The following is a 27023-nucleotide window of genomic DNA, read 5'->3' on the forward strand; positions in this document are numbered from 1 at the left end:
AACAATGGAAGGCAAGGGATTATTATACCCACAAAACAAAACTCGGCAAAAGCCACAACAAATATTGGAAACAGTCAACTTGGTTTAAACAAAAAGAAAATACAGTATAGCCAACAAGACGCAAATCTGCGTCAGGGCAGATCAGCAGATGGAGGCCTGGCCAAGATCCATAATCAAAATCCCTGGCAAGAAGACATAATCGTATCAACTTGACTTATTCAAACGATCGAGTCAGCCCAAATCACAAGGAGATTAACGCCAGTTTATGGCTCCGTCACTGCCGCCTACCTACCCACCAAAGCAGCACTATCCGGAACATTTGCACAAACACCCCCCAAATCCTCGTCAAACCTCAAACCCACCCCTCGCGTCTCGCGTTATTACACCATCGCCTTTCCCGGCCTCCTTGGTCTCCCGTTCCCCTCCTGACCATCGCGTTGTCGGCTCCGACGGCCATGGCCCACCTCCAGCTCACGGCGCTCGCCGGCGGCCGCGACGACGACATGGAGGAGGTCGCGCTGCTGGGGCCCTACGGCGGCGCGGCGGGGGAGGTGGAGGCGGGCGTGCGGCGGGTCCAGGTGCGGGTCACGGGCATGACCTGCTCCGCCTGCACGGGCGCCGTCGAGGCCGCCGTCTCCGCCCGCCGCGGCGTGCGGACCGTCGCCGTCTCGCTGCTCCAGAACCGCGCCCGCGTCGCCTTCGACCCCGCGCTCGCCAAGGTTTGCTGCTCCCGTGATCCCTCTTTCTCCCTTCCTCGACACCGCGCCGCGAAGCAGATGCAGCGGCCCGGGATCGCGCCGCTGCAGCGAGAATTAGCGCTTTGTCTGCGTAATCGGGTGGATTTTGGCGCCGTGTCGGTGATCGGCTGCTGAATTGGGGGCCTCGAGGCGGGAAACTCAGCTGTGTTTTGTCGGTTTGGGTAGTTAGGACCCGGAATGGACACTCTTAATTGCCGAGCTGGTTCGTTTTCGTGCGGAACTCGTGCTTGATTTGGCTCGCCTGTCCTTGTTCAATCTAGCTGTTCCAAGACGACAACCCAAATGATCGGTCGTGCGGGTTGAGTTTCTGGGACGCCACGACCCGTCATTAGCTGCTGCTACCTTGCTTTGTTTGGAAGCAAGTCTGGCGAGTTTGATAATCCCGTGGATTACAGCAAAATTTAGGAAAAATATTGGTACATTTTCTTAGTATCAATTGTAAAAGTGCAGTCCTTGACTCTTAGTGACTGAGACTAGCTAAGGTTTTCTATGAAAACTCCATTGTAGCTTACCTGCTAGTTCCTCACCAATCCCATGAAGCACCACTAGTCCAATACTGGAACTTGCAGTTGCCAACAAACTCTAAAACTGTGATGGTTGGTCCGCTTTAAAGATCTCAACTGTCCACGACGTTGCCATTCTGCAACCTTTCTTATTCCAACTAACTAGGTTAGACCTAAAGTGTCTGAAATGGACCTGACAAACCCCAAACTCTAAAAATGTGATGGTTTGTTGCATTCAGGATGAGGACATCGTGGAAGCGATAGAAGATGCTGGTTTCGAAGCGGAAATCCTCCCAGACTCTGCTGTGTCTCAGCCAAAGTCGCAGAAGGCTCTGTCAGGCCAATTTAGGATAGGAGGAATGACTTGTGCTGCCTGTGTGAACTCAGTTGAAGGGATCTTAATGAAATTACCAGGTGTGAAGAGAGCAGTCGTTGCATTAGCGACCTCATTAGGGGAGGTTGAGTACGACCCGACCGCCATTAGCAAAGATGAAATTGTTCAGGCCATCGAGGATGCTGGTTTCGAAGCTGCGCTGTTACAAAGTAGCGAGCAAGACAAGGCTTTATTAGGCTTGACAGGGTTGCATACTGAGAGAGATGTGGATTTACTGCATGGTATCCTGAAAAAAACAGAAGGCCTGCGGCAGTTTGATGTAAACTCTGCACAAACAGAAGTTGAAATTACATTTGATCCAGAAGTTGTTGGTTTGAGATCAATTGTGGATACTATTGAGATGGAAAGCAGTGGCAGACTGAAAGCCCATGTACAAAATCCATATGTACGGTCTGCTTCGAATGATGCGCACGAGGCTTCAAAAATGCTTCACCTCCTTCGCTCTAGCTTATTCCTAAGTGTAAGTTTTTATCCCCTGCTATCCTATTGGTTTATGGCATTCCCTCATCTCTAGTTCAGGCTACATTCTCTGGTGGTAGCCATACCCTCATCTTAGTTGTCACCGTAATTGTAAGTGTATATTGATAGTAGGCCATCTGATGTGAAAGCTGACCCTGATACATTAGCCATTGTTTGTTACCATTACTACTATGAAGAGATGATATAAAATACAGTTTACATGAATTATTGTTGTTTTACTTGCATACTGACTTTTGTTACTGGTTTCCTTGCACCAGATTCCAGTATTTTTTATGCGCATGGTATGTCCTCACATACCTTTCCTAAACTCATTCCTACTCATGCACTGCGGACCATTTCGGATAGGAGATCTGCTCAAGTGGATGCTGGTGAGCATTGTACAGTTTGTTATTGGCAAAAAATTCTACGTTGCAGCTTATAGGGCCCTTAGACATGGCTCTACAAATATGGATGTATTGGTTGTTCTTGGCACCACTGCGTCATATGTCTACTCAGTTTGTGCGCTTCTTTACGGGGCATTCACCGGATTTCATCCTCCGATGTATTTTGAGACAAGTGCAATGATAATTACATTTGTACTATTCGGGAAGTATCTTGAGGTGCTTGCTAAAGGAAGGACATCAGATGCAATTAAGAAACTTGTAGAGCTGGTCCCTGCTACAGCCATTTTGCTTCTGAAATACAGAGGTATCTGATTCATACTGTACGTAACTTAGCATGCATACACTGATAATGATTAGTAGTTTCAAAAAGCTCATATCCAAGTTACTTGCATACAATCGTGTTCTTTTATGTTTTGAATTGGATATTCATTCGTAAATGATTGCTTAGGATTGCCAATTGCAGCCTTGCATACATACTCTTGCATTTCAATTGTACTTGCACACTTTAATTCATAGCACTGTCCCTGAATCCAGATGGAAAATATGATGGCGAGAAAGAGATTGATGCATTGCTGATTCATCCTGGTGATGTCTTAAAAGTGCTGCCTGGTTCAAAGATTCCTGCTGATGGTGTTGTCACTTGGGGTAAAAGCCATGTTGACGAAAGTATGGTAACTGGTGAATCTCTACCTATTTCCAAGGAAGTATCCAGTTCAGTAATTGGAGGCACCATGAACCTACATGGCATCCTTCACATACAAGCGGCAAAAGTAGGATCAGGGACAGTTTTGAGCCAGATAATATCTCTGGTTGAGACTGCCCAGATGTCCAAAGCACCTATTCAGAAGTTCGCTGATTATGTGAGTGCATTTGTCTATTTATGATGTTCTAAGTTATCTCTATTCTAATCTTTGATCTGTGTTAAGGTTGTAATTTCATTGCCTTATACATGGAAAATATATTACTCATGTTGTATTTCATCCATGAACTGCTTACATTCTGTTACCTGGCATGACCTGGTTGTTTTTTATCAAGTCATGATGTGTAGGAACAGTTTTAGTTCTTATTATTAGAGAATATATATCACATGAACCAAAGCTAGTGAAATTTTCTTGGGGATTTGTGCATCCTTTTTTAACATGCAGTTGATTTTGATTTTATACATTGCTACACTAACCATTACTTTTTGTGAATGTTGACACTATCTATGTTCTGTTTAGGTGGCTGGCATTTTTGTTCCTATTGTGATCACATTGTCCTTTCTGACGTTCTGTACATGGTAAGTTTCATAGTTCATGCATCTCTCCGAGGTTGGAGGCGTCAGGCTATTATTGTTTAAATTTCTCATGCATTGTTGACTTCTGTAGGTTTGTATGTGGGTCTCTGGGGGCATATCCAAATTCATGGGTTTCAGAAACTAGCAATTGCTTTGTTTTCTCCCTTATGTTCTCCATCTCTGTTGTGGTAATTGCCTGTCCATGCGCTCTTGGTCTGGCAACACCAACTGCTGTTATGGTAGCAACTGGAGTTGGGGCCAATCATGGAGTACTTGTAAAGGGTGGAGATGCACTGGAGAGGGCTCAGAATGTTAAATATGTTATATTTGATAAAACTGGGACTCTGACGCAAGGAAAGGCCACTGTAACAACGACAAAAGTATTCTCGGGAATGGATGTTGGGGACTTCCTAACATTGGTAGCATCTGCAGAGGTGAGGCAAAGATTTCCTCTGAGAATTTGCTTATTTGAAGCAAAGTGCTTATTTGAAGCAAAGTGCAAACATCGTAATCTTACTTTGTTCTTTTTCCTAATTTAGGCAAGCAGTGAGCATCCACTTGCAAAAGCTATCTTGGACTATGCATTTCATTTCCATTTCTTTGGCAAATTCCCCTCATCAAAAGATGATGTTAAGAAAAGAAAAGAAGATGTATTCTCTCAGTGGCTGTTGGAAGTCGCCGATTTTTCTGCCTTGCCTGGCAAAGGGATTCAATGTTGGATCAATGGAAAGAAAATTCTGGTGAGTGATATGATACAGCTACCATGAAATATGTGTCTTCACTACTGAACGAAAGAGTTTGAATTATAAGTTGATATGCCTGGTAATCTAATCATTTGACATTAATTTCTTTTGTAGGTGGGTAACCGTACTTTGATATCTGAAAATGGTGTAAACATTCCTGAAGAAGCTGAAAGTTTCTTAGTAGACATGGAACTAAATGCAAAGACAGGCATTCTTGTAGCATATGATGGTGACTTCATTGGCCTAGTGGGGGTAACTGATCCCTTGAAAAGGGAGGCTGCTGTAGTTATAGAAGGCCTAAAGAAGATGGGCGTTTATCCAGTTATGGTCACAGGGGATAATTGGAGAACGGCACTGGCAGTTGCGAAGGAGGTTGGTTTGAATTCTCATGTAGTACTGCAAGCATCTGCCTTTCATTTTGTGATCCTTCAACACAGCATTATATTAATAAATATGAGCTCAATTTTGCTGCCTATGTGGTCCATGAGAACTTACATTTGTTGATTTTCTATTGCTGATATGAGATGCCATGCTCAGCTAAATCACAAGTGCTGAAACAGTTGCGCTTCTCCTGCAGGTTGGCATTGAAGATGTGAGAGCTGAGGTTATGCCTGCCGGAAAAGCTGACGTCATCCGCTCTTTCCAGAAGGATGGGAGCGTCGTTGCAATGGTTGGAGACGGCATCAATGACTCCCCTGCCCTAGCAGCAGCCGATGTGGGGATGGCCATTGGTGCAGGGACCGACATCGCCATTGAGGCCGCAGACTATGTGCTGGTACGGAACAACCTTGAAGACGTCATCACAGCGATCGACCTCTCAAGGAAGACGTTCAGCCGAATCCGGTGGAACTACTTCTTCGCCATGGCATACAACATAGTCGCCATCCCCGTGGCGGCTGGCGCTCTCTTCCCCTTCACTGGCCTCCAGATGCCACCGTGGCTGGCCGGCGCTTGCATGGCCTTCTCATCCGTTAGCGTAGTATGTTCGTCCCTGCTGTTGAGGAGATATAGAAAACCAAGACTTACCACCGTGTTGCAGATAACTGTAGAGTGATTCAAAGGTGAAATATAACCCGTCTGTTTTTTGGGTGACATTTCTACTTTAGAAATGAAATAGCGTCTCTTTGTCACTCAATGATGATACATTTTTGACACGTGCTTGTGGATAGCATATACATATATATACAGTACAGAATGCTTGGAATACAGTAGCTCAGTTTTCACTGGATGTCAGTTGAGTAGTCGAATAATATTAACTGTGAGTTTCTTCATTGTTGCTCTCTTCAGAACTTGTGAACCAATTAAGAGCCGAGAACTGTCAACTGTACGATTTCAGTTGTAAGTGTGTTCGGTTCGTGGTGCTGCAATGGCTTCGCCTATGGTTCATTAAATTTTTCCATTGCCCATGTTTTTGGAAAAGATGTATCATCGATTGTTCCATTGTTCTTCTCATTCTATTATCATCAACTGAAACCTCAACTGCAACTTGAAACACTCTGTTAGCCTGTCGTTCCGAATGCACCGTCTAGTCGTCTGCTCTGCCTGCACAACTCTACCCACAATTCAACATGACTCATCAGCTAACCAACCTGCTGTTATTTCTCTCTTCTTAGTATAATAACAAGCGCAAAACATTTGCCTGCTGTCTAAAAATATCGGACTAACATTTTAATGTGAGTTACCAGAAGCAGTGATGATCTGTTTTTGAGCGGATTCGCCAAAGGCCAGCAGGAGCAGAAATAAGGCTTTTGCTACAAATGCACTCCATGGCTGGATCAAGCTAAAGCGCTGAACTGAACGATGACCAAGATGGCATACAAGAGCAGCAGGATGTGTTGCATTAACAGAAGTTCTTCTGTGCTTCCTTAAGTTTTTTGCAGGAAATTTAAAGCAAGCTAATGGCTGGAAGAGCATAGAAAAAACTTCCTTTAGTATAGGTCACTCTGCATCCGTTATTCCTTTAGTATACGGGTCCATCCGTAACCCATGTCCAGCACATAGCCCGTGGCCTGCATAGATGAAGACACTGCAGTCTGAAGTCGTGATCTTCGCCGAAGGACTTGAGTTTGGGGAGTAGAGCATGAGACGACTCGTTGATGTTGGTGGGGCGAGGCAAGCAGTGAAGTACAAATAGCAAACGCCATAGTGAGTTTCCTATTTGATCCAAAATTCAGTGTTCGCAATCTCTCTTTGCTATATCTCCTCGAAATAGGCTTTTGCCCTGCTATATTAATATAGCAACCGACCGATACAATAAGCACGCTGGGGCCGCAGCACAACCAAAGCCCAAAAGAACACAAGAGAAAGAGGAAAAGAAAATAATGCCAACACCGGCAGCTTGACAAGAACAAAGACGACTCGCAACCACTGCGCCCTCCGGAGAATTCCACCACACTCCAAGCACACACCGAAACGCCGCATATCAAGCAACACCTTCAACAAGGAAAACGACGACAACGCCGCTGCTGCTCGGACTAATCCTAGGGTTTCCCCCGATACACGGAAGGGATTGGAGAAGAGGGACAACCGACGCCCTTCAGGAAGGTAGGGCGACACCCACAGGTGTCACCGCGTCGGTGTCGGGCATGCCGACTAGGATTTCTTCCGCCCACCAAACCCACAAACCCGGACGATCCGATGTGCTCCACCTAGCTTGCCACCCACCAGCACACGCCACCGCGGTCTTGAAGCCATCCTCGCCATCAAGCTATGGACCTCGGAGCAGGGCCTAGATGCAGAGAAGAGAGGCAGCTGGGTCGGGGGTAGCAGTGCCTCAGCCGCGCGGGAGGGAACTACCTCCACCGCCTTCGCGGTAGCCGAACGGACATGGCATCGAGGTCAAACCAGGCCCGCCTGGCCCGGCTGGGTCCTCACAGACCCATAAAGTCCCCATGGCCATGCTGCAGCAGGCCGGCCAGAGCACCGCCGCCACCCAGCCACCGCCGCCGCGCCTTCTCTGCCTCCAGGGAGCATCACCAGCGCGTCCGGAGCAGACAACCCGTCCAACCCATATGGGCCCCAATCTGGGCCTAGATCTGGGCCGAACCAACCCGCCCTAGCACCACCGCCTGTGCTGCTCTGCTGCCAACGACGGCACCGCCGCACCTCCTTCCACCCGTCGTGCGGGAATCACGCCGCCACGCCGAACCGCCGCCGGCCTATATCTCAACACAAACTGAATTTCCTTTTAAGATTCCGTGCATACATTTGGTGGGTAAGATCTTCCTTTCATTTTTCTTTTCTTTTGTGGGTAAGATCTTCCTTTCAGTTTTATTTTCAAACATCTCATGCAAATTTGGTGCTTGGACAGACCAGTATAAACTTTCAAATAGTCTCCACAACGACCCTTTCAATATGTACGTTTGTGGACTAACGGGCACAGTTCACAAAATTATCCCATGTGGACTAATTATTCCGCACCAATGCTACTGACATTACAAAATAAAAGTTCCACCATGATATCGGTCGTAATTCTTGGCATTTCTTGTACCATCTGATTTCTTCAACCGGAAACCAGATCACATAATCTTGCTGCGGCGTGCGCCTCGCCCGGGCACCGGGCATGACCTCTCACACATGCAGATGAGCAGCTGCTTGGGGTCGCCATAGCAGGCCCCCGTGTCGAACTTCTCGCTGACGCACCAGGCGGCGCATTTGTCGTTGCTGCTGCCGGCGCAGATGTCCGGCACCGGGCAGGGGGCGCAGGGATGCGAGCCGCATATGACCCCTTCTCCGCCTGTTCCAACCACAAGGGCACACCGATCAAGACATGTAAGAGAACCGATGCTATTTCTCTTGTGTTTTGCATGCAGGTTTCTTACCGGTGGGAGACGAGAGGAGTACCAACGCGAGGACCGTCGCCATTGTTGCTGCTGTGATCATGCGAGCCACCATTGCTGAGACTTGGGCTGATTTGAGGTGTGGGGAGGTAGGGATGGAGAGAAAGGCCTATTTATAGGATTGATTCATCTTCATTTTGAGATATTTGTGAAAAGCAATTAAGCTACGTGCATCGGTATCGATCATGAGCTGGATAATGGTGGAGGCCTGGTGGGTAGGTAATAATCTTGATTTGGTCATTTTTTATGTTACATGCTGCTGCTGATGATGGAGCTGTGGTGAATGTGTAGGTGGCATAATGCATTTCATGTTTTTACATGGTAGTCAGTTTGGGGCATATTTTAACACCTTTCATATTTAACCATATATACTCTCCCCATCCCACACTATCTGAGGGCATGCACAATCAGTGCCGATAGCCTTCCCTTAAGGTTGTCACGTCGGATATTTGTTTAGGAGGTAACAAAAAAAGTTCGCGTTTCCTTAGCTAATGAACAATCTCTTAGAAAATAAGAGAAGCTTATTTTCTGCATTGTACCATGTGCCTTTCCTTACCAACACAATTTCATACTAAAATTTAATTGGTTTTCATTTATTAATAGAGATGAAAATAAGTGATAATGCATTGTACCACTTATATTTTTTTGCCTTCTCTATGTGACATGGAGTGCTAAAAGAAGACACGCCTTCTCCACCATGGTACATTCCTAAGACGTGGAGTGGAAGTGGCACCAGTTTAGGGTTTCACCAAACCCACCTTGTGGGAGGGATTTTTTTTTCTAGGAAAAAGAAATTCCGAGGCTTCATGAAATTTTGGATTTTTCAGAGGTTATTTAGTATTTCAGACTCCAATTTGAAAATTTTAAATAAAATGTAAGTAATTTAAATTTGGTTTGAATTTTAAAAATACAGTCCAATTTTTTTCAATAAAATTAGATTTCAGTACCAACCGACCTGAGGTGGTTCGAGCGTTAGTCTGCATCAACTTATTGGGGTCAGCCTTACCCAAATCCTCGGTAGACTATTGGCTAGCTTCATTTGCGACTATCTGAAGAGGCAATGCCACAGTTTCAGCTTTTTCAAGCTATGTTGTTGGATTTAGTGCCTGCAATGGTTATGACGATTGATCTGTCTTTGGAAATTCAGTGGTTACAAAGGTTTCAAATGTTTATAGTTCTCTTATGAACTCTGGTGGAACAGTGCCGACTTTGAAGTGGATGTTGCCACTAGAAGCATAGGGTTTTCTTCTGGCTCCTTATACGTAATCATCTAAATACAAGAGCCATGTTGCAAAGAAAAAAATTCTTCATGGATGATTATTCATGCATTATGTGTGGGTAAGATGAGTTCAAAACTAGAAATCACCTGTTCTTTCACTGCCCATTTGCTAGCATATGCTGGCAATACCTTTGTCCCTCTTCAACACCATCTCCTCCACAACAGACTAATATTCCGAGTGGTAGATAGCCTCAAGTTAGCTCACCATGCGTCTTTTTTCATGGAGTTGATCATGCTGACTACTTGGTCAATCCAGATAACCAGGAATTATTTTATTTTCAAGGGTATCCCCCAAGTCTCTACGGATGCAACAAGAAATTTAAGGATGAGCTAGCTCTTTTTTACATAAGGCTTCTAGGAAGTCTTATAATGAACTCAAAGTTTGGATTGAAAGATTCAGATATATAGAGGGTTTTCTTTTCTCTCTTTTTGGGCTTATGGCCTATTCGGTTGCTATTCTCTAGCAAATTTCTTTCTGTATTTTATTTATAAACTTTGAAAAATAATAAAATTCCACAGTGGTGATACCCACTGATCAGCCTTAAAAAAAGTGTATATACGAACAAGCATTTTGACACTCGGGGCATATTCTCCTAGTTTATGAAATGGGTTTTAAAAATCATTTAAAATATCATAATATTTCGACAAACAATGGCACACATACATCTCGATATTATACGTGCTCGTATAGTTGTTTCACAAAAAACAAGTTTTCTTTTTGTCACATGTAAAAGGATAAATTTTGGTGCCAAAAAAAAGTCTTCACGACATATTAATTTTCCTTTTTTATACAAGCCACAATTTTTTTTTTTGGTTTTCACGAAACTTGCATGCACAAACATAATGTCGAGATGTATGTGCGAAACTTTCCTTCAAAATTCTTTATATATATTTTTTCAGTGAAGGAAGGATATGCACCCAAAATCAAAAGTAAATTTCCAGAAAACACCACAAATCACATGTAACTATGTGTTGATAAATATGAAGATTTAATCAGCTCTTTCATTCACCAAACTGTATTATCCGACAGAAACCATACTATCGTCTCCAAAACCTTGTCGCGCACAACAAATCCTCCAGATATGCGCATGCGTGTCCTGCCACATATACACCCTAAATTCAAGCGCGCGGAGAGCCGAGGTTCCGAGGTCCTGCTGCAGCTGCAGCTGCCGGAGGCGGGTGGACGGGAGCGTGCCTGCAGGTAGAGCAGGTGCACTGGCCGCCCAGTTCGACGTCGCAGCGCCCGCTCTTGCAGTTTATTGCTTTGCACCCTTTGTCGCACTCCTCGTCGCATCTAATCAGATCGTCGCCGCCCGTCGCATCTATTCATGCAATCGAAATAGCAGATTTTGTGAAGCCATATAACAAGGCAGAGTAGTTTATCCCAAAAAGAAGTATCTAGAATTTCAATATCTATCTATGTACACCCTATGTGTGTATGAAAAGATGTCTTAGATTTTTCTCTAAAATCGAAGGTATGTCGACACTATTTAGTATATAGATATATCTAATTTTTGAAAAATCTATGATACTTTTTTATAAACGGAGGAGGCATGTTTATATGGTGTCAGAAATTCCACAACAGTGATAAATCTACGTGTTCAAATCGCAAGCACGTCCATATAAAGAACAGGCTCGCTAGTGGGGAGCTAGCTTACCAGAGGGCACGAGGAGTGCCAACATCAACATGCACGCGACCACGGCTATGATGATCTTTGAGGACATGGCGATTATATGCTTCGTGTTGGTTTGCTTTGAGGTGTTGGTTAGGCATGTGTTTATATATGGCTGCAAATACCGATTTGCGTAATGGAAGAAATCCGGCATGCAATCTGCAGATACGATCAGCATTGATGATAATTTGATACGATCAGTTCCTTCAACTTTGGCCTGGACAATAAAACGTTCAATTTGACAAGTAGTACTACCAAATTGATACTATGGAAAATATTGTTGCGTATTCCTACCATACGGGGAACATGTGAAGGGAAAGAAACCGAAAAATAAATATGCCTAGTAATGCATGATCATGCCATCATGGGAGGACATGGAGAAATTCAGTTGGATTAGGGCATGTACAATGGGGTCAGCCTTCCTTTAAAGATGCCACTTCAGATTTTTGCTTAGTTGGAGGAAAGAGAATGAAGAGAGAGAAGATCATCTTCCCTTAGCTAAGGGATCATCTCTTAGAAAATAAGGAAAGACTATTTTCTCCATTGTATCACATATGTCTTCCCTTAGAAACAAATTTCCTACCAAAAATTAATTATTCATATTAATTGCTAGATATGGTTGTAAGAGATAATGCATTGTATGACTTATATCTAATGCCTTCTCTAGCTGATGTGGCAGTGTAAGAGAACGCACGTCTTCTCTACCATTGTACATGCCCTTACGGACTCAGGAGAGGTGAGAGGATTTGAACCAATTGGCAACTTGCAACTTATCCCGTAAGTCTCTTTCCGAGTTTCCGCAGCAATTCATCCATAGAAGAACTGGGCGTCGATAGTTGATAGTGGCAGCGAGTGCGCGTCCTACCCACTAGGTTCGAGTCCCCGGACTCCCCATGCTGCTCATGGTTGTTTCTTCTATAAGCAAAACCAACATGGGTTAGTCTTTGTTAGTCTCATTTTGAGAACTGAGTGGCAAGGCTTGCGAGTGCGCAGCTAGCTCACCCGGGGTCGAGTTCCAAGGAGATCAAATTAAACAGAGTGTTATCTAGCGCGTATAAATCCGCTGCTGGAGGGGACTCATCATCTATCTAACAACGTATAGTTAAGGGAGAGAATCTTCCCTGTTGGTCAATGTTTCAGAACAACATCTTAATTTCTAACGACTGGAGCAACACTTCTATTTGAAATCCGTTTTCACAGTGAGATGATTTCTAAGGCGACAACATTTATAAGCATGCAATGGAATGAACTGCAGCATGTGCAAATTGGAGAAATTAAAAACCCTTCGTTCCACCTTGCTCCGCTCCCCCCAGGTGCACCAAGTTGGGAGGCAATCAAACCCTAGCTCGCCACCGCAATCATTCCTCGGGCGAAAAATCTCCCGATGACGCCAGGAACTCCTCCTCATGTGTAGCTAAACGCTAATAGCATCTCCAACAGATGTTGAATAATATGGCACCTTTTTTTTTACTTTTTTGGCACCAAATAGCAATTTTTGGGCACGCGACCAGCTGCAACATTTCTAGATGCACTAAAATAAGGCACGCAGTCGACTGCCGTTTTTCAGATGCCCTAAAATAGGGCATCACAAACACGTTTCTCCCACATATATGCATCAAACTAGATCAAACACATAGAAACAAATTGAAAACAAATGAAACACACATTCGACACAAACAAATTCAAAACAAAATGAAACACATTCAACACAAACAAACAATTGTCCATCGACACTCCAGATAACCGAATAATTCGGCCCGCCTTGCTTCGCTCCCTTGGGCGCACTAAGTCCGGAGGCAATCAAACCCACATCATCGTTCATGTCGTTGGAGGTGTGCAGGCCAAAGGAGAGCGTGGTGGAACAGCAGCCGTTGAGCATCTTCGGTGGGGGGTGCGGGAGTGGCTTGATCTACACCGCGGCATTGTTGGTTGCTGAAGACAGGCTGTGGTGATGTTTGCCTCGTGACATTCGTGGAGGTGTAATAAAATGAAATTCAGTAATTAGAGCGGAGAAACTGAAGTCCCCATATGCAATCGGGTTATACCTCATAGTAAGGGTGATAAATAGAAGTTCAAAAATTAAATTTGGTATGAATATTTTCGCTTAACTCACATGTTGCTGGACCAATCTTTGGTCAATGATCAACATAGCAAGGCAAAACCATGCCTAACATAAATCAACGGGTACATTTGATTCGATGAAACCAATAGCACGGAGTACTATTATTTTTTAGGTGGCGTCTGTCCTGCTAAATCAGACCTTCAGGTAAATGATTTTGCTCCACGGGGAGCAGCTTTGCGGGCTGTCGGTGGTGGTATGTTGCAGCAATTGCAGTCCCCCACGTCGCCGTCGCCCTTGATTTCGCAGTACCCGCCCGTGTTGCCGGCGGCTCTGCATCGCGCGACGCACGCCTCGCGACTGGGGCAGCTGGGATCGGGAGCCGTCTGGCAGTACTGGCCATCTGCACAAACAAAAAGGAGATATCAGAAGTGCTCATAGAAGGGTAGATGTACATACAAATTATTAGCACAACGATGTATTTTCGCGCTTACCGCAAGATACGAGGAACGCCAATATCAATATAGATGCGACGGCGATCTTGTAGGCCATGTCTTGCACTTGAGATGTTGGTTGGTTCGTTTGTTGTGTTGGGGTACAATTGAGGAGGTGTTTGTTGGCCAGGATACTCCTATATAGCCATATAGGACAGCGGAGTTGATTTGTATGGTATTACTGCATACACATTCTTGGATGCATATCCAAATAACTTGGATGCATATCCAAATAACGCATTAATTTGGTAAAGAATTAATTTTGAGTAATTTTGGTAGGCATTAATACTCCTCCCTCTGGTTGAGTATATAGTAGATCCTCTGTGTATTTCTAGGTGTTAATTTTACCAATATAATTTAAATTTTATGAAACAATTTTTTTATCAATACTTGAATGTATAACATCTAAAGTTTATAATCATATGTCTTTTGATGTATATATATATCGTATTACGTTATTTAAATTGTCAAACTAGAAATACACGCATGACCTATAAACCTGACTCGAGGGAGTACTCCAAGTCACTCATTTTCGGACGGAGGATGTGGTAATCATGTGTTAATTGGTACCTGCTCTTTCCCGCTCAGACAGAGGGAGTATTAAATAAACCATACATTCCAATATATAAGGCTTATATCTTTCTCAAAAGTCAATCCAAATAATGTTTGACTAAACTTTTAGAAAAATCTATCAATAACTATGATATTTAATAGATATCATGTGAAAATATATTTCATGATATATCTAACTATATTGCTTTTGTATTTTGCATGTTAGTGATTGTAGTAAAAACTTGGTCAAACTTTGACTTTGCAAAAATAATATAGGCCTTATCCATTAGAACGGGGCTGTACCTCCCGCAAAAATTAGTACTACTTCTTTCTTCCCAAAATGTTAGTCCTTCCTTTCCAAAATACAAAGGTTCATGGGGCTGATGACGAAATGTTACTCCTTCATTTCCGAAACACATTGCATATAAAAAATGATATTTTTTACTACTTAATTTATAAACTTATATATCTTTTCTACTACTACTACTCCGAGTCATCAGACTCGATCTTGGTGAGCATGGGCGGCACGGTCTTGACTAGCTTTCGGTGATGGCGCTACCTCCATCTGGGATGTCGCCTCGTCGGCCGATGCATGAGACAGTGGCGGGGGAGCCTCAACCCACCTTGCTCTGGCGCACGTCTTCCGGTTCCAAGGCGTAGCTAGCCCAGTACTAGCGTGCCTCGTCGGTGCAGATGGTGTTGTTGCGCCACTCCGGTGCCGGCTTTGTCCAGGAAGGCATAACTACGAGGAAGCTAAAGAAACGACGTCGGTAGGAACCCGGCGAAGAGCCGCCAACCTCATTGTCGTTCTTCATGCATCGGCTCCATCGTATTCATACAACGGTGGTGGCGACCGCCGCTGATGTACAACAACACCGGTCGCAAAGAACAAGGAGAGAGACAGTGCGGGCGGAGGAGAGCGGCACAACGCACTAGTGTGAAATAGATTGGTTTTGTGGTGGTGGGGAAGGGCCATTAGTGGCATTTGAAATGACCAGCTACACTAGGTGGGAGGGCAGTGGGATGCTGAAGTGCGGGCCAGAGGTGGACAGAGTGTGGCCGTAGATAGTGTATGTCTTGCCGCAAATCAGACCTAAATTTAAGGTCAAAATGGGTCTAAACGGAAAGGCTGCGGACAATTTATCCGTTGGGGGTGTTGGGCCGTGATTTTTATTGGCACACACAAAACACATGCTTCCTTAATTAAAAAGAGCAAACCCAACAAAAGGTGCGGGAGATATGTCCTACCCCTGGTAGTGATGAATTCGTCAAAATATGTTGGTGAGTACTAAAATATTGGATATGCAATTCTAGGTCACATACCGTCAGGGGCATTAATGATAGTTTGGTATGGTCAAGGTTGAGCGGATAACAAATTGGCATTGAAAAGAGAGATTATATTAGTGATTCACACTTACAAAAATATTGGCTAACATTAGGGGCGAACCAAATTTAGAATTTGTAATATTGGCTTAAATAAGTATTGTAGCTTCGGAAATTGCTACCTACTACGTACTTGATAATATCGAAAAGGTTGTTACATATTTCTACTACTATAATTTTAGTTTGAGAAACCGAGTACAACGTAGACACATACACACGCACCACCACACTCACATGACAACTATCAAAAACTGGAGTCATAAGAATCAAAGTCACTCGATATTGATCGAAACATCTACTCTCATTGAAATAACAATCCACGTTAGCGAGACACATTTCTCGAAGGTCACATGTGAGGTTTGATTTCTAGGGGCTGGGTAATAATCTCCGTGCTAACCATCCAATGAATAGTTAATTCTCATGTCCATATTCTGAGCATGTGAAAAAAGGTAAAACAAAAATATCATATGCCCATGCATGCTGGCGTTTTTGTTTTCCGGTAAGATGACCGTATTTTCTAGCGTGGCAGCACTTACATGCATCTTATGAGTAGCAATAACAAAATGCCTTGGAATACTCTTGAAGACAAATCAAGGCTACTAGCAGATAAAAATATATTTTTAAAATTTGTTTCTACCAAAAGAACAGCACAGCTAGAGTGCTAGACTCTGTGTTTGCCATTGTACCACGACATACACACTTTCCAGTGATGCAAGTCTTCTGACACGCCGTTCGTATTAACGGCTGTTTCTTCTGTGTGTGATCGGTCACTATTTTTTCAGATGCTCATACAGTGATCCTGATGCTGCTCTCTACAAGAATATCACCTGCACAGAAAACTATAACTCACTATTTGAAAATAATCTAAAATAAAGCTTTTCGAGCAACATGGAGTAGTGAAGGAAATTACTTGCATAAATCAATAGCTGAATATTCAGATACACCTGAGCAAGTCGGTGACTGTCTCTCATTCTTGAGTCCAGCTTAATTCCTATCTGTATACAAGAGGGATCAGCTTTTGTGCAAATTAACTCCAAACAAGTACTAGCTGTGTTTCCTTGGAATCTCCGGTACTGCCCTGTCATCTAAAGGAGATACTGAAGGTGTTAACTCCTGCGTAAACAAGGGGTTGTTCTCACAGTTACAGCAACTGCACGTCTCATGCACAATTATTAATTCTGTTCTACGCAGGAGAGGACATACTCCTTCACGGCTACGCAGGAGCTAGCTCCTTTCCACACAGCACAGCTTCGTGCACGCACCGTACCTATTTCCTACTTATAAACAAATAATACAAGCCTCTGTGACTAATGAGTAGTATATATATCACTTAGTTCCACTGAACAATGCAAACAAAAGCATACTCACTACTGCAGTCTGCAGGTCACAAGCAATTCTAAAGAGGGCCTAATCAAACATGGCCATCCCCAGGGCTTCGCTACTTGCCATCATTGGCTGTCTCTGCTTCTTTAGCTCTGTCCTCGCGGCTCGAGAGCTGAACGATGACTTGTCCATGCTGGCAAGGCACGAGAGTTGGATGGCGCAGTATGGTCGTGTGTACAAGGATGCTGCCGAGAAATCACAGAGGTTTGAGATATTTAAGGCTAATGTTCGATACATCGAGTCGTTCAATGCTGCAGGCCACAAGTTCTGGCTCAACACCAACCAATTCGCGGACCTTAGCAATGATGAGTTTAGGGCAACCAAGACCAACAAGGGGTTTATTGCAAACAACAAGGTGAAGGTTCCTACAACATTCAGGTACGAGAATATGAGCCTGGATGCACTCCCGACCATAGTGGATTGGAGGACAAAGGGCGCGGTCACTCCCGTCAAGGATCAAGGCCAGTGTGGTAAGTACATTTAGGCTACAAGTTAATTACATGCATATGGATCTTTTACATCAAAATAGTGTGTGTGATTGCTTATGCCGCAATAAATCATTTGCAGGTTGTTGCTGGGCTTTTTCTGCTGTTGCTGCAACTGAGGGCATTGTCAAGATAAGTACCGGCACTCTTATCTCGCTCTCAGAGCAAGAATTGGTGGATTGTGATATCCACGGTGAGGACCAGGGCTGCGAGGGCGGTCTCATGGACGATGCATTCAAGTTCATTATCAAGAATGGAGGCCTCACTAAGGAGTCCAGCTATCCATATTCAGCAGCTGACGGCAAGTGCAAGAGTGGATCAAGCAGTGCTGCAACAATTAAGAACTACGAGGATGTGCCTACCAATGATGAGGGTGCCCTAATGAAGGCAGTGGCAAGCCAACCCGTGTCAGTTGCAGTGGACGGAGGCGACATGACATTCCAATTCTACTCCGGTGGTGTGATGACCGGTTCCTGCGGTACTGATTTGGATCATGGGATTGCAGCCATCGGTTATGGTACCACTAGTGATGATACAAAGTATTGGTTGATGAAGAATTCTTGGGGCACAACATGGGGTGAGAATGGATTTTTAAGAATGGAGAAGGACATTAGTGACAAGAAGGGTATGTGCGGCCTTGCCATGGAGCCCTCGTACCCCACAGCTTAAATAGACCTTGAAATTCCACATCTTCACACACATGCACAAGATTGAATAAATACATGTATCTTGTTCTGCTATTGTATGTCCATATGTATATGCTTGTATATAGTGTTATGCAAATACATATTATGTATCTACACTTTTTATACACTCATCAGTCATAACTACTATGCAACTATGTTGATTTATAATATGTTTGCCATAGCTAAGAAATTTCAAAAAGAATGGTATTGTTGGATGTAAATTGAAAAAACAAGATGTTATTACCTCAGCAACTTCTAGTATACATAAGGAAATCTCTAGAAATATCTTGTGTTATCAAAAGCATTATTTCGAAGCTACCATATTGCATACCCAATGGAAAGATAGATCATATATATAGCTAGTAATTGTGATCACAAAAAAAAAGAGTGAATTAAGTTCTATTTCATCATTTTGGCACTAGTTACCCCTATTTAGCAAGTTGTGCCAGATTTAGCAAAAGTTGTGCCAGATTTTACCTTTTATATTTGTTGTTGGATTCCATCAGGTGGGTCTAGTAGTCAGTCCAGGTACAAGTGATGGTGACATCGTTGGTTTTTTCATGATTTATTCATCTGCACCGATGCCTCAGAAGTAGTCCACCTTCTCCTTTTGTGCTTTGTGGCATGGCGCCCGACAGGTAATTGCACTATGTCAAAGAGTATGAGTGGGCAGAAATACCGATGACCAAAAAGCAAACCCAAAAGACCAAGACTAAAAACCAAAAAGACTAAAACCGAAAAGACCTACCCCCTATGAAAGAGGAAAGGTCGCTGTCAAGGCGGTGTTCCACCTCCGAAGCACTACTAGGCTGTACCCTCTACAGATTCCTGAAGTCGGCTGCTTAAAGAGCCAAGTCAAACTAAGAACTTCATGGCTATCCACCAGCATCTTCAACGCACGCAGCGCAAGACTGACTCGAGATGAACCCGACTGCACACAAGTAAGAAAGTCTTGACAATCCAAATCAGATATAACAGCAAGGAAATCTCTGGCAAAAATCAATTCAAAATAACAAAGAGGAAAACAACAAACCTAAAAGATAGATGCACAGCTACAACAAATAGGAAGAGGATACACAACATCCAGAAAGCAACCATGAGTTCAGCCTGGTCCTGTGTCCCTGGGCCACACTGGCAGCAACAGCTCCAGGCGACATGCCAGCGGTCAAGCAGACACGACCGTCGCAGCAAGATAATCCGCCATGAGAAAAGGAAATAATAATGTATTGAGAAAGCACGTACTGCAATAAATCAAAGAACTACATGCAAACTTGATGCACCACAAAAGGAACATCACTGGTGTTGCAGTCTTGCAGAATAATTCACGCTACAGCCATAACGATACGTGTTACAGAAGAGCAATTTGAACGGGAAGTGAAAACCAGCATGCCAGCTTTTGCATGGAACACTAGCAGGACAGGAAAAACAGAGATGAAGGTCGGTATTCCAGGTAGACAGAAGCTCATATTTGGAAACTGGTAGATATGATCCTGTTTTTTCGAACTTGGTACAAATCCATCTAAAGTTGTGAAATAATATGAAAAAAGCGTACAATTATTTTTGCTTCTTTAAGCAACAGATCATATCACCGACATATATGAGATTCACTCAACAATCCCTCCACGGGCTCAAAACGCTACGGTACATTTTCTTTGTCTCCTGCTACAAACAAGTCATGGATCCAAGTAGCCATCTCTTCTTGTTTTCAAAGCCACAAAAAGGCTAATAAATACGGAACAGAAAAGAACCGTCAAAACTGCAGCCTTCACAGACTACTATACTATTAAAGGACTGATCAGTGCTTGGCAGTGACAAGAGCCATGTGGGCTATCAGATCCAGGACTCGGTTGCTGAAGCGAAAAAAGAAAACGAAAGCAAATTAATATATAGGGTCAACATATAGGGTCAACTGAAGATCCTTTTTCTGTAAGTGGTTAACTGAAGATCAGAAAATGGGGAAAAGAACTCTTGATGCGATGAGAGATGCTCACCTGTAGCCCCATTCGTTGTCATACCACGACACGAGCTTCATGAAGGAAGAACTCAGTCCCATGCCCGCATTAGCATCAAATATGCTTGACCTGAGGACCCAAGGAGACAATGATTTTCTGGTAATAACCAGCACAACGAAAACTATGTTACTAGTATATGTTAGTAGAGTAAATTCTTACCTTGTATCACCAACAAAATCATTGGATACCACATCTTCATCTGTGTAGCCGAGAATGCCTTTCAGTGCACCCTCTGATGCCGCCCTGAAACATCGGGCATATGGATAAGCTCAATTATAGTGAAAACAGTGTTACATATGGTAACATTGACACTAAATTGTTAGATTATGCATGACAACAGGAGAAGCAAATACTAATTACTAACACATAATCCTTAGCTAGCCAGCAGTTGTTAGAGCATATGGGTAAGCTCAATTATAGTGAAAGCAGTGTTACATATGGTGGCGTCGACACTGTACAATTGTTAGATTAGATTATGCATGACAACAGGAGAAGCTAATACTAATTATAGTGAAAGCAGTGTTACATACGGTGACATCAACACTGTAGAACTGTTAGATTATGCATGACGGCAGGAGAAGCTAATACTAATTACATAAGCCTTAGCTAGCCAGCAGTTAGGTTATTATTTTCAGTGACAACCAACAATTGGGTTGTTATTTTCACTGACAACAAAACCTAAAGAGTGGAACAAACTGGACCATATTTTTAACATATTTTCTCATCACTTCCTCCTTCCTGGGAAGTTCAAGTATTCATCATACAGCTCTGCATCTTACAGTTTGCTCAGAAGGGCTGCAAGCATTGTGTTAACCTTATACTGGTAACTATTATATCACTTACTGATACATGAGCTAATACTAATTATAGTGAAAGCAGTGTTACATACGGTGACATCAACACTGTAGAACTGTTAGATTATGCATGACGGCAGGAGAAGCTAATACTGATTACATAATCCTTAGCTAGCCAGCAGTTAGGTTATTATTTTCAGTGACAACCAACAATTGGGTTGTTATTTTCACTGACAACAAAACCTAAAGAGTGCAACAAACTGGACCATATTTTAAACATATTTTCTCATCACTTCCTCCTTCCTGGGAAGTTCAAGTATTCATCATACGGCTCTGCATCTTCCAGTTTGCTCAGAAGGGCTGCAAGCATTGTGTTAACCTTATACTGGTAACTATTATATCACTTACTGATACATAAGCTAATGGGTTGCTCAACAAGACAAGTCAAGCTGAGAGTGAAATGTAAAGATTCGAACAGGTAATGATGAAATGTGAGAGAAATGAGATGGTTCTACATACTTGATGGCTGCTTTCACATCATCATATGAGGCACTTTTCTCAAGCCGGCAGGTCAAGTCGACCACAGAGACATTTGGTGTTGGAACTCGGAAAGCCATGCCAGTAAGCTTTCCGTTTAGCTCAGGGAGGACTTTCCCAACAGCCTGCCATGAAAGTAAAATCAGTCAGTCAAGAATGAAAATCTTAATAGACATGATATGGATTCATCTCAAACTACCTTTGCTGCCCCAGTAGAGCTAGGAATTATGTTTTGGCCAGCACCACGTCCGCCTCTCCAATCTTTCATTGAAGGACCATCAACAGTCTTTTGGGTGGCTGGACACAGAAGAACAAGCTTGTTATGGCATGTAATTTCAAAGCAACGCTTACTCCACACAGACTGCAAAACCACCAAACTCCCATCTGTGATAACTGACAGGTTTCAAAGAACAGAAAGAAAACCTGTGGTAGCGTGAACAGTTGTCATGAGACCTTCAAGAATGCCAAATTCTTCATGAACAACCTGCATATAATGGTTGATGAGCATCATGAGTATGGCAGGATAGATTAACAGAAGAGCAGTTAATTGTGAATGTATTGTGCAGTTAGCCTGGCAGAAAGTAGATACTAGTCAAGGAAACCAGCAGGATAAGGAAATGTGAAAGTAACCTTGGCAAGAGGAGCAAGGCAGTTGGTGGTACAGCTTGCATTAGAAACAACATTCATCTTGGGATCGTAGCTCATCTCATTTACACCAACTACAAACATGGGAGCATCTGCAGATGGAGCAGATATCACCACCTTCTTAGCACCACCCTACAAATAAGTTAGCAAAAGTATCAACATCGTGTTCATTGCAAAAGGCTTTTTTTGCTAATTAGATGGTAATACGAAAGAAATGTTATACAGACCTTCAAGTGTACTGATGCTTTCTCGATCGTCGTAAAAACACCAGAAGATTCAACAACATATTCAGCTCCAAAGTTACCCCAAGGAATATCTGCGGGGTCTCTGGAAATCGAGGAAAGAAAGATAAAGAATATTCAGTGAACATGCAGCTAACAAAGGATGTGAAGGAAACTGCCAAAATAACAACCCAGAAATGAAAGTACAGGTCACAGCCAACATATAAAAATCAGAATGAAAGTGAGAAAAGGAAAATGATCTTCATATATACAACCCAGAAATGAAAGTACAGTCACAACCAACATATAAAAATCAGAATGAAAGTGAGAAAAACATGCTCGTATATACAGCAAACATGCACTGGTATGGGTATTGTACATATGTATGAATGTGCACGAAAATGGGTTCTAAACTCTGAATCAGTATACTCAATGTAAAGTTGAAGACACTTTGCTTGTCATTGTATCAAGGTGACACAGCGACCACACCATCTATATGAAATGCACAGTAATATGGCATACAATCGCCCAATGCTGGTATAATTACCTTTTGCTTGTGATTGTGATTTTCTTCCCATTGATCTCCAGGGTTGAATCATCCACAACCTTAATGGATCCTTTAAATGGGCCATGGGTGGAGTCATACTTGAACATATACGCCTGGAAAAGGGAAATTTCAAGTACAGACCGAACAAAAGAAAAACAAAATGAGAGACCACATGCAACTATGCAAGGATGGAGTTTTTGCTCCAACAGTGAAGGAAATAATATAATGGCAGATTTAAATTTGTCAAGTTTCCGAGCAGATCATCCCACTGGTTCTTGTTATTTCACCTAGGTTAATCCAAGCTCATGTGCTCCGGACAATGCATTATAAACAAGATTTATAAATTGACTGAAAAGGTTACAAGTTGCATACGGCGTGTAAGAAAGTGAAAACACATGAACTATATTGTGAATGCACTAACAGGAATGATACTTTGGATCAAACTAAATGGGAATATGGGGCTGTATTAGAAAACGTTCATCTCTCCTGGCTACCTTGCTACACAGTTACTTTGCATCCGTGTTCACCAACAGCCTTTAGAGAATCCCCCACTAGGTGTGTGATAGGATAGGTCTCGTATAGCTTTTTGTTAACATTTTGTGTGTACTATATACACATCAATGAACACAGTAACTGCTCATGTGGCAAAATATTTGACACCATTCATGGCACCGATGCTCACCGACCTTTCCCATTTCAAGAGGCACCTGCCTCTACCGAAATGGGAGAGAAAGTAGGTAGCTATGAAGAGGAGGGGGGCACCGAAGGTAGGAGGCGGTGGTTTGGAAGAGCGAGTCATATAATGCTTTTGCACCATGAATGATGAATGGCAGTGAATCAGCATATGCCACACGAACAACTATGTACTCATTGACATACCAAGACAAACTAACAAGCATGTGTAGGAGAACTATTCTATCCCATGCCTAGCAAGGATTTCATTTGAGGTGATTGGCAAGACATGAGCACAGTTGCCATGAATTATTGTGTGCCAAGTTATCTGAGAGAGGCGATTATCTCCTAACAGTTAAATTAATCTAACAAAAGTACTCATGAAGCACACAGAAACACTAGCAAAAAAATGTCACCCGTATTGTGTACAACACGGTTTCATGCAACTCAATACAAAGTAGTGGTAACTATTGCAAAACCATGAGTTCACTTTAATTGTGCATGTCAGGTGTAGATGACAAAAATATGGCATTCACATGAGTTTCCATTGTTTCCTTACCATGTACTTAGCATCAACAAAAGGATCATTGACAGCCACAACTTCAATATCATCTCTACTGGTTGCAATTCTCAGGACCAATCTCCCAATCCGTCCAAACCCTGCAGTAAAAAATTGCAAATGGGTTATTACTTCATCTACTTTAGACTCTTACAGTGCCAGTGTGCCTGACGTGATTATCTCACTAAACTAAAAACTTAAGTTGTATTCCGAAGACCTTATAAGACAACATTTAAACTATTTTATTTGGTTGATATAGTATATCAGAACACAAAAAACACATGGCATATGCATTCAGGACAAAAAATGTGACCAGGAAGGATTAATCTATCGCATCAGGATTACAAGAGCTTTTGCATCAACTATGTACACAGGAGGCTCACCATTGATGCCAACCTTGGTCTTCTCCCCACTTGAATATTCTGCGGAGAAAAACAAAAAGGATTAAAATATTTTTTAAAAATCATCGAATGCCACCGCAAGCTGAAATGTTTGTTGAGCCCAACAACTTACGTGGGACGGCAGGGGGTGCCTGTGTAGCAACCGCTCGAAGTGGCTCGATGCTCCTGGCACTTGAGTCAGTACACAATAATTAGATGCAGCATGTCATAATAATCTGGTAGTATTATAGTTGACAGGACAGTGAGAATTATGCGTCAGAAAGAGGCGCTTACGACGAAGAGGAGGCGGCAATGGAGGGGAAGCTGCAGCCGAAACGAGCTGAACCCGCGCTCCTCGCGCATGACACCTTTACCACAGAAAAAGTTCAGCATTAGCATAGCATCCAACATAGGAGAAGGAGAACTGATTCTGACAATAACACTAGGACAGATTCCAAACAAAAGCGGAAAGTAACAGCGAGAGCGGGCTACAGCAACACATACTGAGAGGAGAGGTGATAGACAAACCAATCTGCAACTTAATTCCGCAGAGCAGCTGATATGGTCCCCGTGCCTAAATTCGACGGAATCGATGCTGGACAGCAGCATGGGAAACTAACTCGTACATACACAGCATTTAAACCCAAACCAATTTGCGCAGGTTGTATGGAAGGTCGGAAGTGCCCAGATGGCTGAATTCGCCGGCAGTTGCGAGCGAATTACGACGGGAACGAAATCTCAGCAAGTCGAGACGCGGAAATGCACATCAACCTGGACCGCGCCCCCTAGCAGTGGTTAACGGAACCTGGGGATTTATGCATACAGAGAGTGCGCGTACGGGCAGGTAACGGATACCTTGGCGGGATCGGCGGCGGCGCGGGATCCGGCGACGGTGGAGGCGGAGGCGCGGACGGAGACGGAGGGCGCCGCCATCTGGGAGGAGCGGGGTGGACGGGCGCGCTCGCTCGCTAGGGTTTGACCGCAGAGAGGAGGAAGAGGGGTTTGGCCTTTGGGTACGGACGGAGGCGGGCGGGCGGGGGAAGGTGGCGGCTGGAGGCTTGTTTTTATAACAAAGGTGGCCTTGCAGTGCACACGGGGACGAGGTTCGCCTCTGCTTTGCTTTGCTGCGCGTACCTACCAACCCCCGGCCTCCACCGAATCTCTGGGTTGGTGGCGCTCAAGCTTTGCTCATTCACCAGTGTTGATCAATAGAAAAATCACAAGGATCTCCTCAGCGACTTTGGGTTGTGTTTTCCCGCAACAAGAACAGCTGGTTTTCGTCTTTACTGCAAAGCCGATTGTCATTCGTCTAAGCGCTAGGGTCGGCGACAAGAGAAATTCTGACTTGATATATTCTTGTGCATGTACTCCTTAGGGCATTGAGGCAAACGGCGCGCGGGCCGAAAATGCGTCTGGCGAACGGCGCGCTGGCCTACCACAACGAGAAGCCCAAGAACGACAGTGACGACTACATCACCTGCATTTTCCAGGAATGGCAGTTGGCCATGGCGGAGGGCCGGAAGTTCGAGTACCCGGAGAAGATGACGGACGACGAGATCGTGAGGCTCGGCGTCCTCGTCTCAGAGGTGGACCGACCGGTGCAGCCGCCACTGCCCCGGTATGCCACCGGCATCATGCCCCTACGACGGGCGCTCGAGGACTCAGCCACGCCACCGGTTCAACCGCCGCCTCCACCTCCGCCGTACAACCCATGGGGGCCTCCGCCTCCGCCGTACAACCCATGGGGGCCTCCACCTCCACCACCGGCATGGGCTGCTCAACCTCCACCGTCGGAGTGGGCTAATCCACTTCCACCATCGACCTGGGCTGCTCCACCTCCACCATCGTCCTGGGCTGCTCCACCTCCACCACCGCCGGCGGCACCGGCGTATGTTCCACCGATTCCCAACTGGCCGTTGCCGGTACCGGAGCTCGTCGTGATCGACAGCGATGACGAGAACCAGTAGGTGCAGGCGTTCTTAGCGTTTTTATTTTCCTTTCTTTTACTATGTAAATTATGTTTTTATGTTCGAAAAATGCAAAATCGAAAAAAAATGCGTCGTGCCGCTGGAGCCACCCGACGCAAACGGACGTGCGGTCGATTTCGATCATTTGGACCGACACAAACGAACGCACGCGGACATTTTCGGCGTCCGAAATACGTCGGCCGTTGGAGATGTCCTTAGGTTCATAAACATAAGATGTTTTAGATATTTTAAAATAAACCAAATGAGTGAATCTACACACCAAAATAAACTTGATACATACGTATCAAAATAGATGATT

At 43.9% G+C, this 27023-nt stretch overlaps 3 protein-coding genes and 2 long non-coding RNA genes across 5 annotated transcripts; 2 read left to right on the top strand and 3 right to left on the bottom strand.

Annotated features, from left to right (window-relative positions):
* The first annotated feature begins 356 nt into the window (after positions 1 to 356).
* LOC127307987 (cation-transporting ATPase HMA5) lies at positions 357 to 5745 on the top strand. The gene is made up of 9 exons (XM_051338741.2): positions 357 to 719; positions 1501 to 2115; positions 2393 to 2822; positions 3053 to 3378; positions 3739 to 3797; positions 3886 to 4228; positions 4334 to 4534; positions 4652 to 4909; positions 5115 to 5745. The coding sequence occupies exons 1-9, from the start codon at positions 456 to 458 to the stop codon at positions 5589 to 5591; spliced, it is 2973 nt and encodes a 990-aa protein (XP_051194701.1). The 5' UTR covers positions 357 to 455; the 3' UTR covers positions 5592 to 5745.
* A 2109-nt stretch (positions 5746 to 7854) lies between these two features.
* Positions 7855 to 8445, bottom strand: LOC139831919 (uncharacterized). The gene is made up of 2 exons (XR_011746320.1): positions 8359 to 8445; positions 7855 to 8273 (listed from the first exon to the last, which is right to left on the bottom strand). It is a non-coding gene; the product is annotated as an uncharacterized lncRNA (long non-coding RNA).
* Positions 8446 to 10637: 2192 nt separating this feature from the next.
* LOC139831920 (uncharacterized) lies at positions 10638 to 11405 on the bottom strand. Its single transcript, XR_011746321.1, has 2 exons — positions 11314 to 11405; positions 10638 to 10977 (listed from the first exon to the last, which is right to left on the bottom strand). It is a non-coding gene; the product is annotated as an uncharacterized lncRNA (long non-coding RNA).
* Positions 11406 to 17233: 5828 nt separating this feature from the next.
* LOC127307989 (senescence-specific cysteine protease SAG39) lies at positions 17234 to 18353 on the top strand. Its single transcript, XM_051338744.2, has 2 exons — positions 17234 to 17669; positions 17767 to 18353. The coding sequence occupies exons 1-2, from the start codon at positions 17234 to 17236 to the stop codon at positions 18351 to 18353; spliced, it is 1023 nt and encodes a 340-aa protein (XP_051194704.1).
* Positions 18354 to 19814: 1461 nt separating this feature from the next.
* On the bottom strand, positions 19815 to 25768 carry LOC127307988 (glyceraldehyde-3-phosphate dehydrogenase GAPCP1, chloroplastic). Its single transcript, XM_051338742.2, has 14 exons — positions 25593 to 25768; positions 25032 to 25105; positions 24871 to 24929; positions 24741 to 24779; positions 24358 to 24458; positions 23127 to 23239; positions 22586 to 22685; positions 22344 to 22490; positions 22137 to 22197; positions 21913 to 22010; positions 21696 to 21838; positions 20542 to 20625; positions 20362 to 20451; positions 19815 to 20220 (listed from the first exon to the last, which is right to left on the bottom strand). Exons 1-14 carry the CDS (start codon positions 25668 to 25670, stop codon positions 20166 to 20168), a joined length of 1242 nt encoding a protein of 413 aa, XP_051194702.1. The 5' UTR covers positions 25671 to 25768; the 3' UTR covers positions 19815 to 20165.
* Positions 25769 to 27023: the final 1255 nt, after the last annotated feature.

The sequence above is a fragment of the Lolium perenne genome, chromosome 6 (genome assembly GCF_019359855.2).
Source record: "Lolium perenne isolate Kyuss_39 chromosome 6, Kyuss_2.0, whole genome shotgun sequence".
Classification (NCBI taxonomy): domain Eukaryota; kingdom Viridiplantae; phylum Streptophyta; class Magnoliopsida; order Poales; family Poaceae; genus Lolium; species Lolium perenne.

Excerpts from the sequence above, each read along its gene's own strand:
- LOC127307987 (XM_051338741.2), top strand. The coding sequence starts at position 456 with ATGGCCCACCTCCAGCTCACGGCGCTCGCCGGCGGCCGCGACGACGAC. Across the intron at positions 2,823-3,052 it reads TTTGCTTCTGAAATACAGAG|ATGGAAAATATGATGGCGAG; the intron begins GTATCTGATTCA and ends CCCTGAATCCAG. Across the intron at positions 4,910-5,114 it reads CACTGGCAGTTGCGAAGGAG|GTTGGCATTGAAGATGTGAG; the intron begins GTTGGTTTGAAT and ends CTTCTCCTGCAG.
- LOC127307989 (XM_051338744.2), top strand. The coding sequence starts at position 17,234 with ATGGCCATCCCCAGGGCTTCGCTACTTGCCATCATTGGCTGTCTCTGC. Across the intron at positions 17,670-17,766 it reads CAAGGATCAAGGCCAGTGTG|GTTGTTGCTGGGCTTTTTCT; the intron begins GTAAGTACATTT and ends AATCATTTGCAG.
- LOC127307988 (XM_051338742.2), bottom strand. The coding sequence starts at position 25,670 with ATGGCGGCGCCCTCCGTCTCCGTCCGCGCCTCCGCCTCCACCGTCGCC. Across the intron at positions 23,240-24,357 it reads TTGTTGATGCTAAGTACATG|GCGTATATGTTCAAGTATGA; the intron begins GTAAGGAAACAA and ends TCCCTTTTCCAG. Across the intron at positions 20,626-21,695 it reads GATGTGAAAGCAGCCATCAA|GGCGGCATCAGAGGGTGCAC; the intron begins GTATGTAGAACC and ends CCGATGTTTCAG.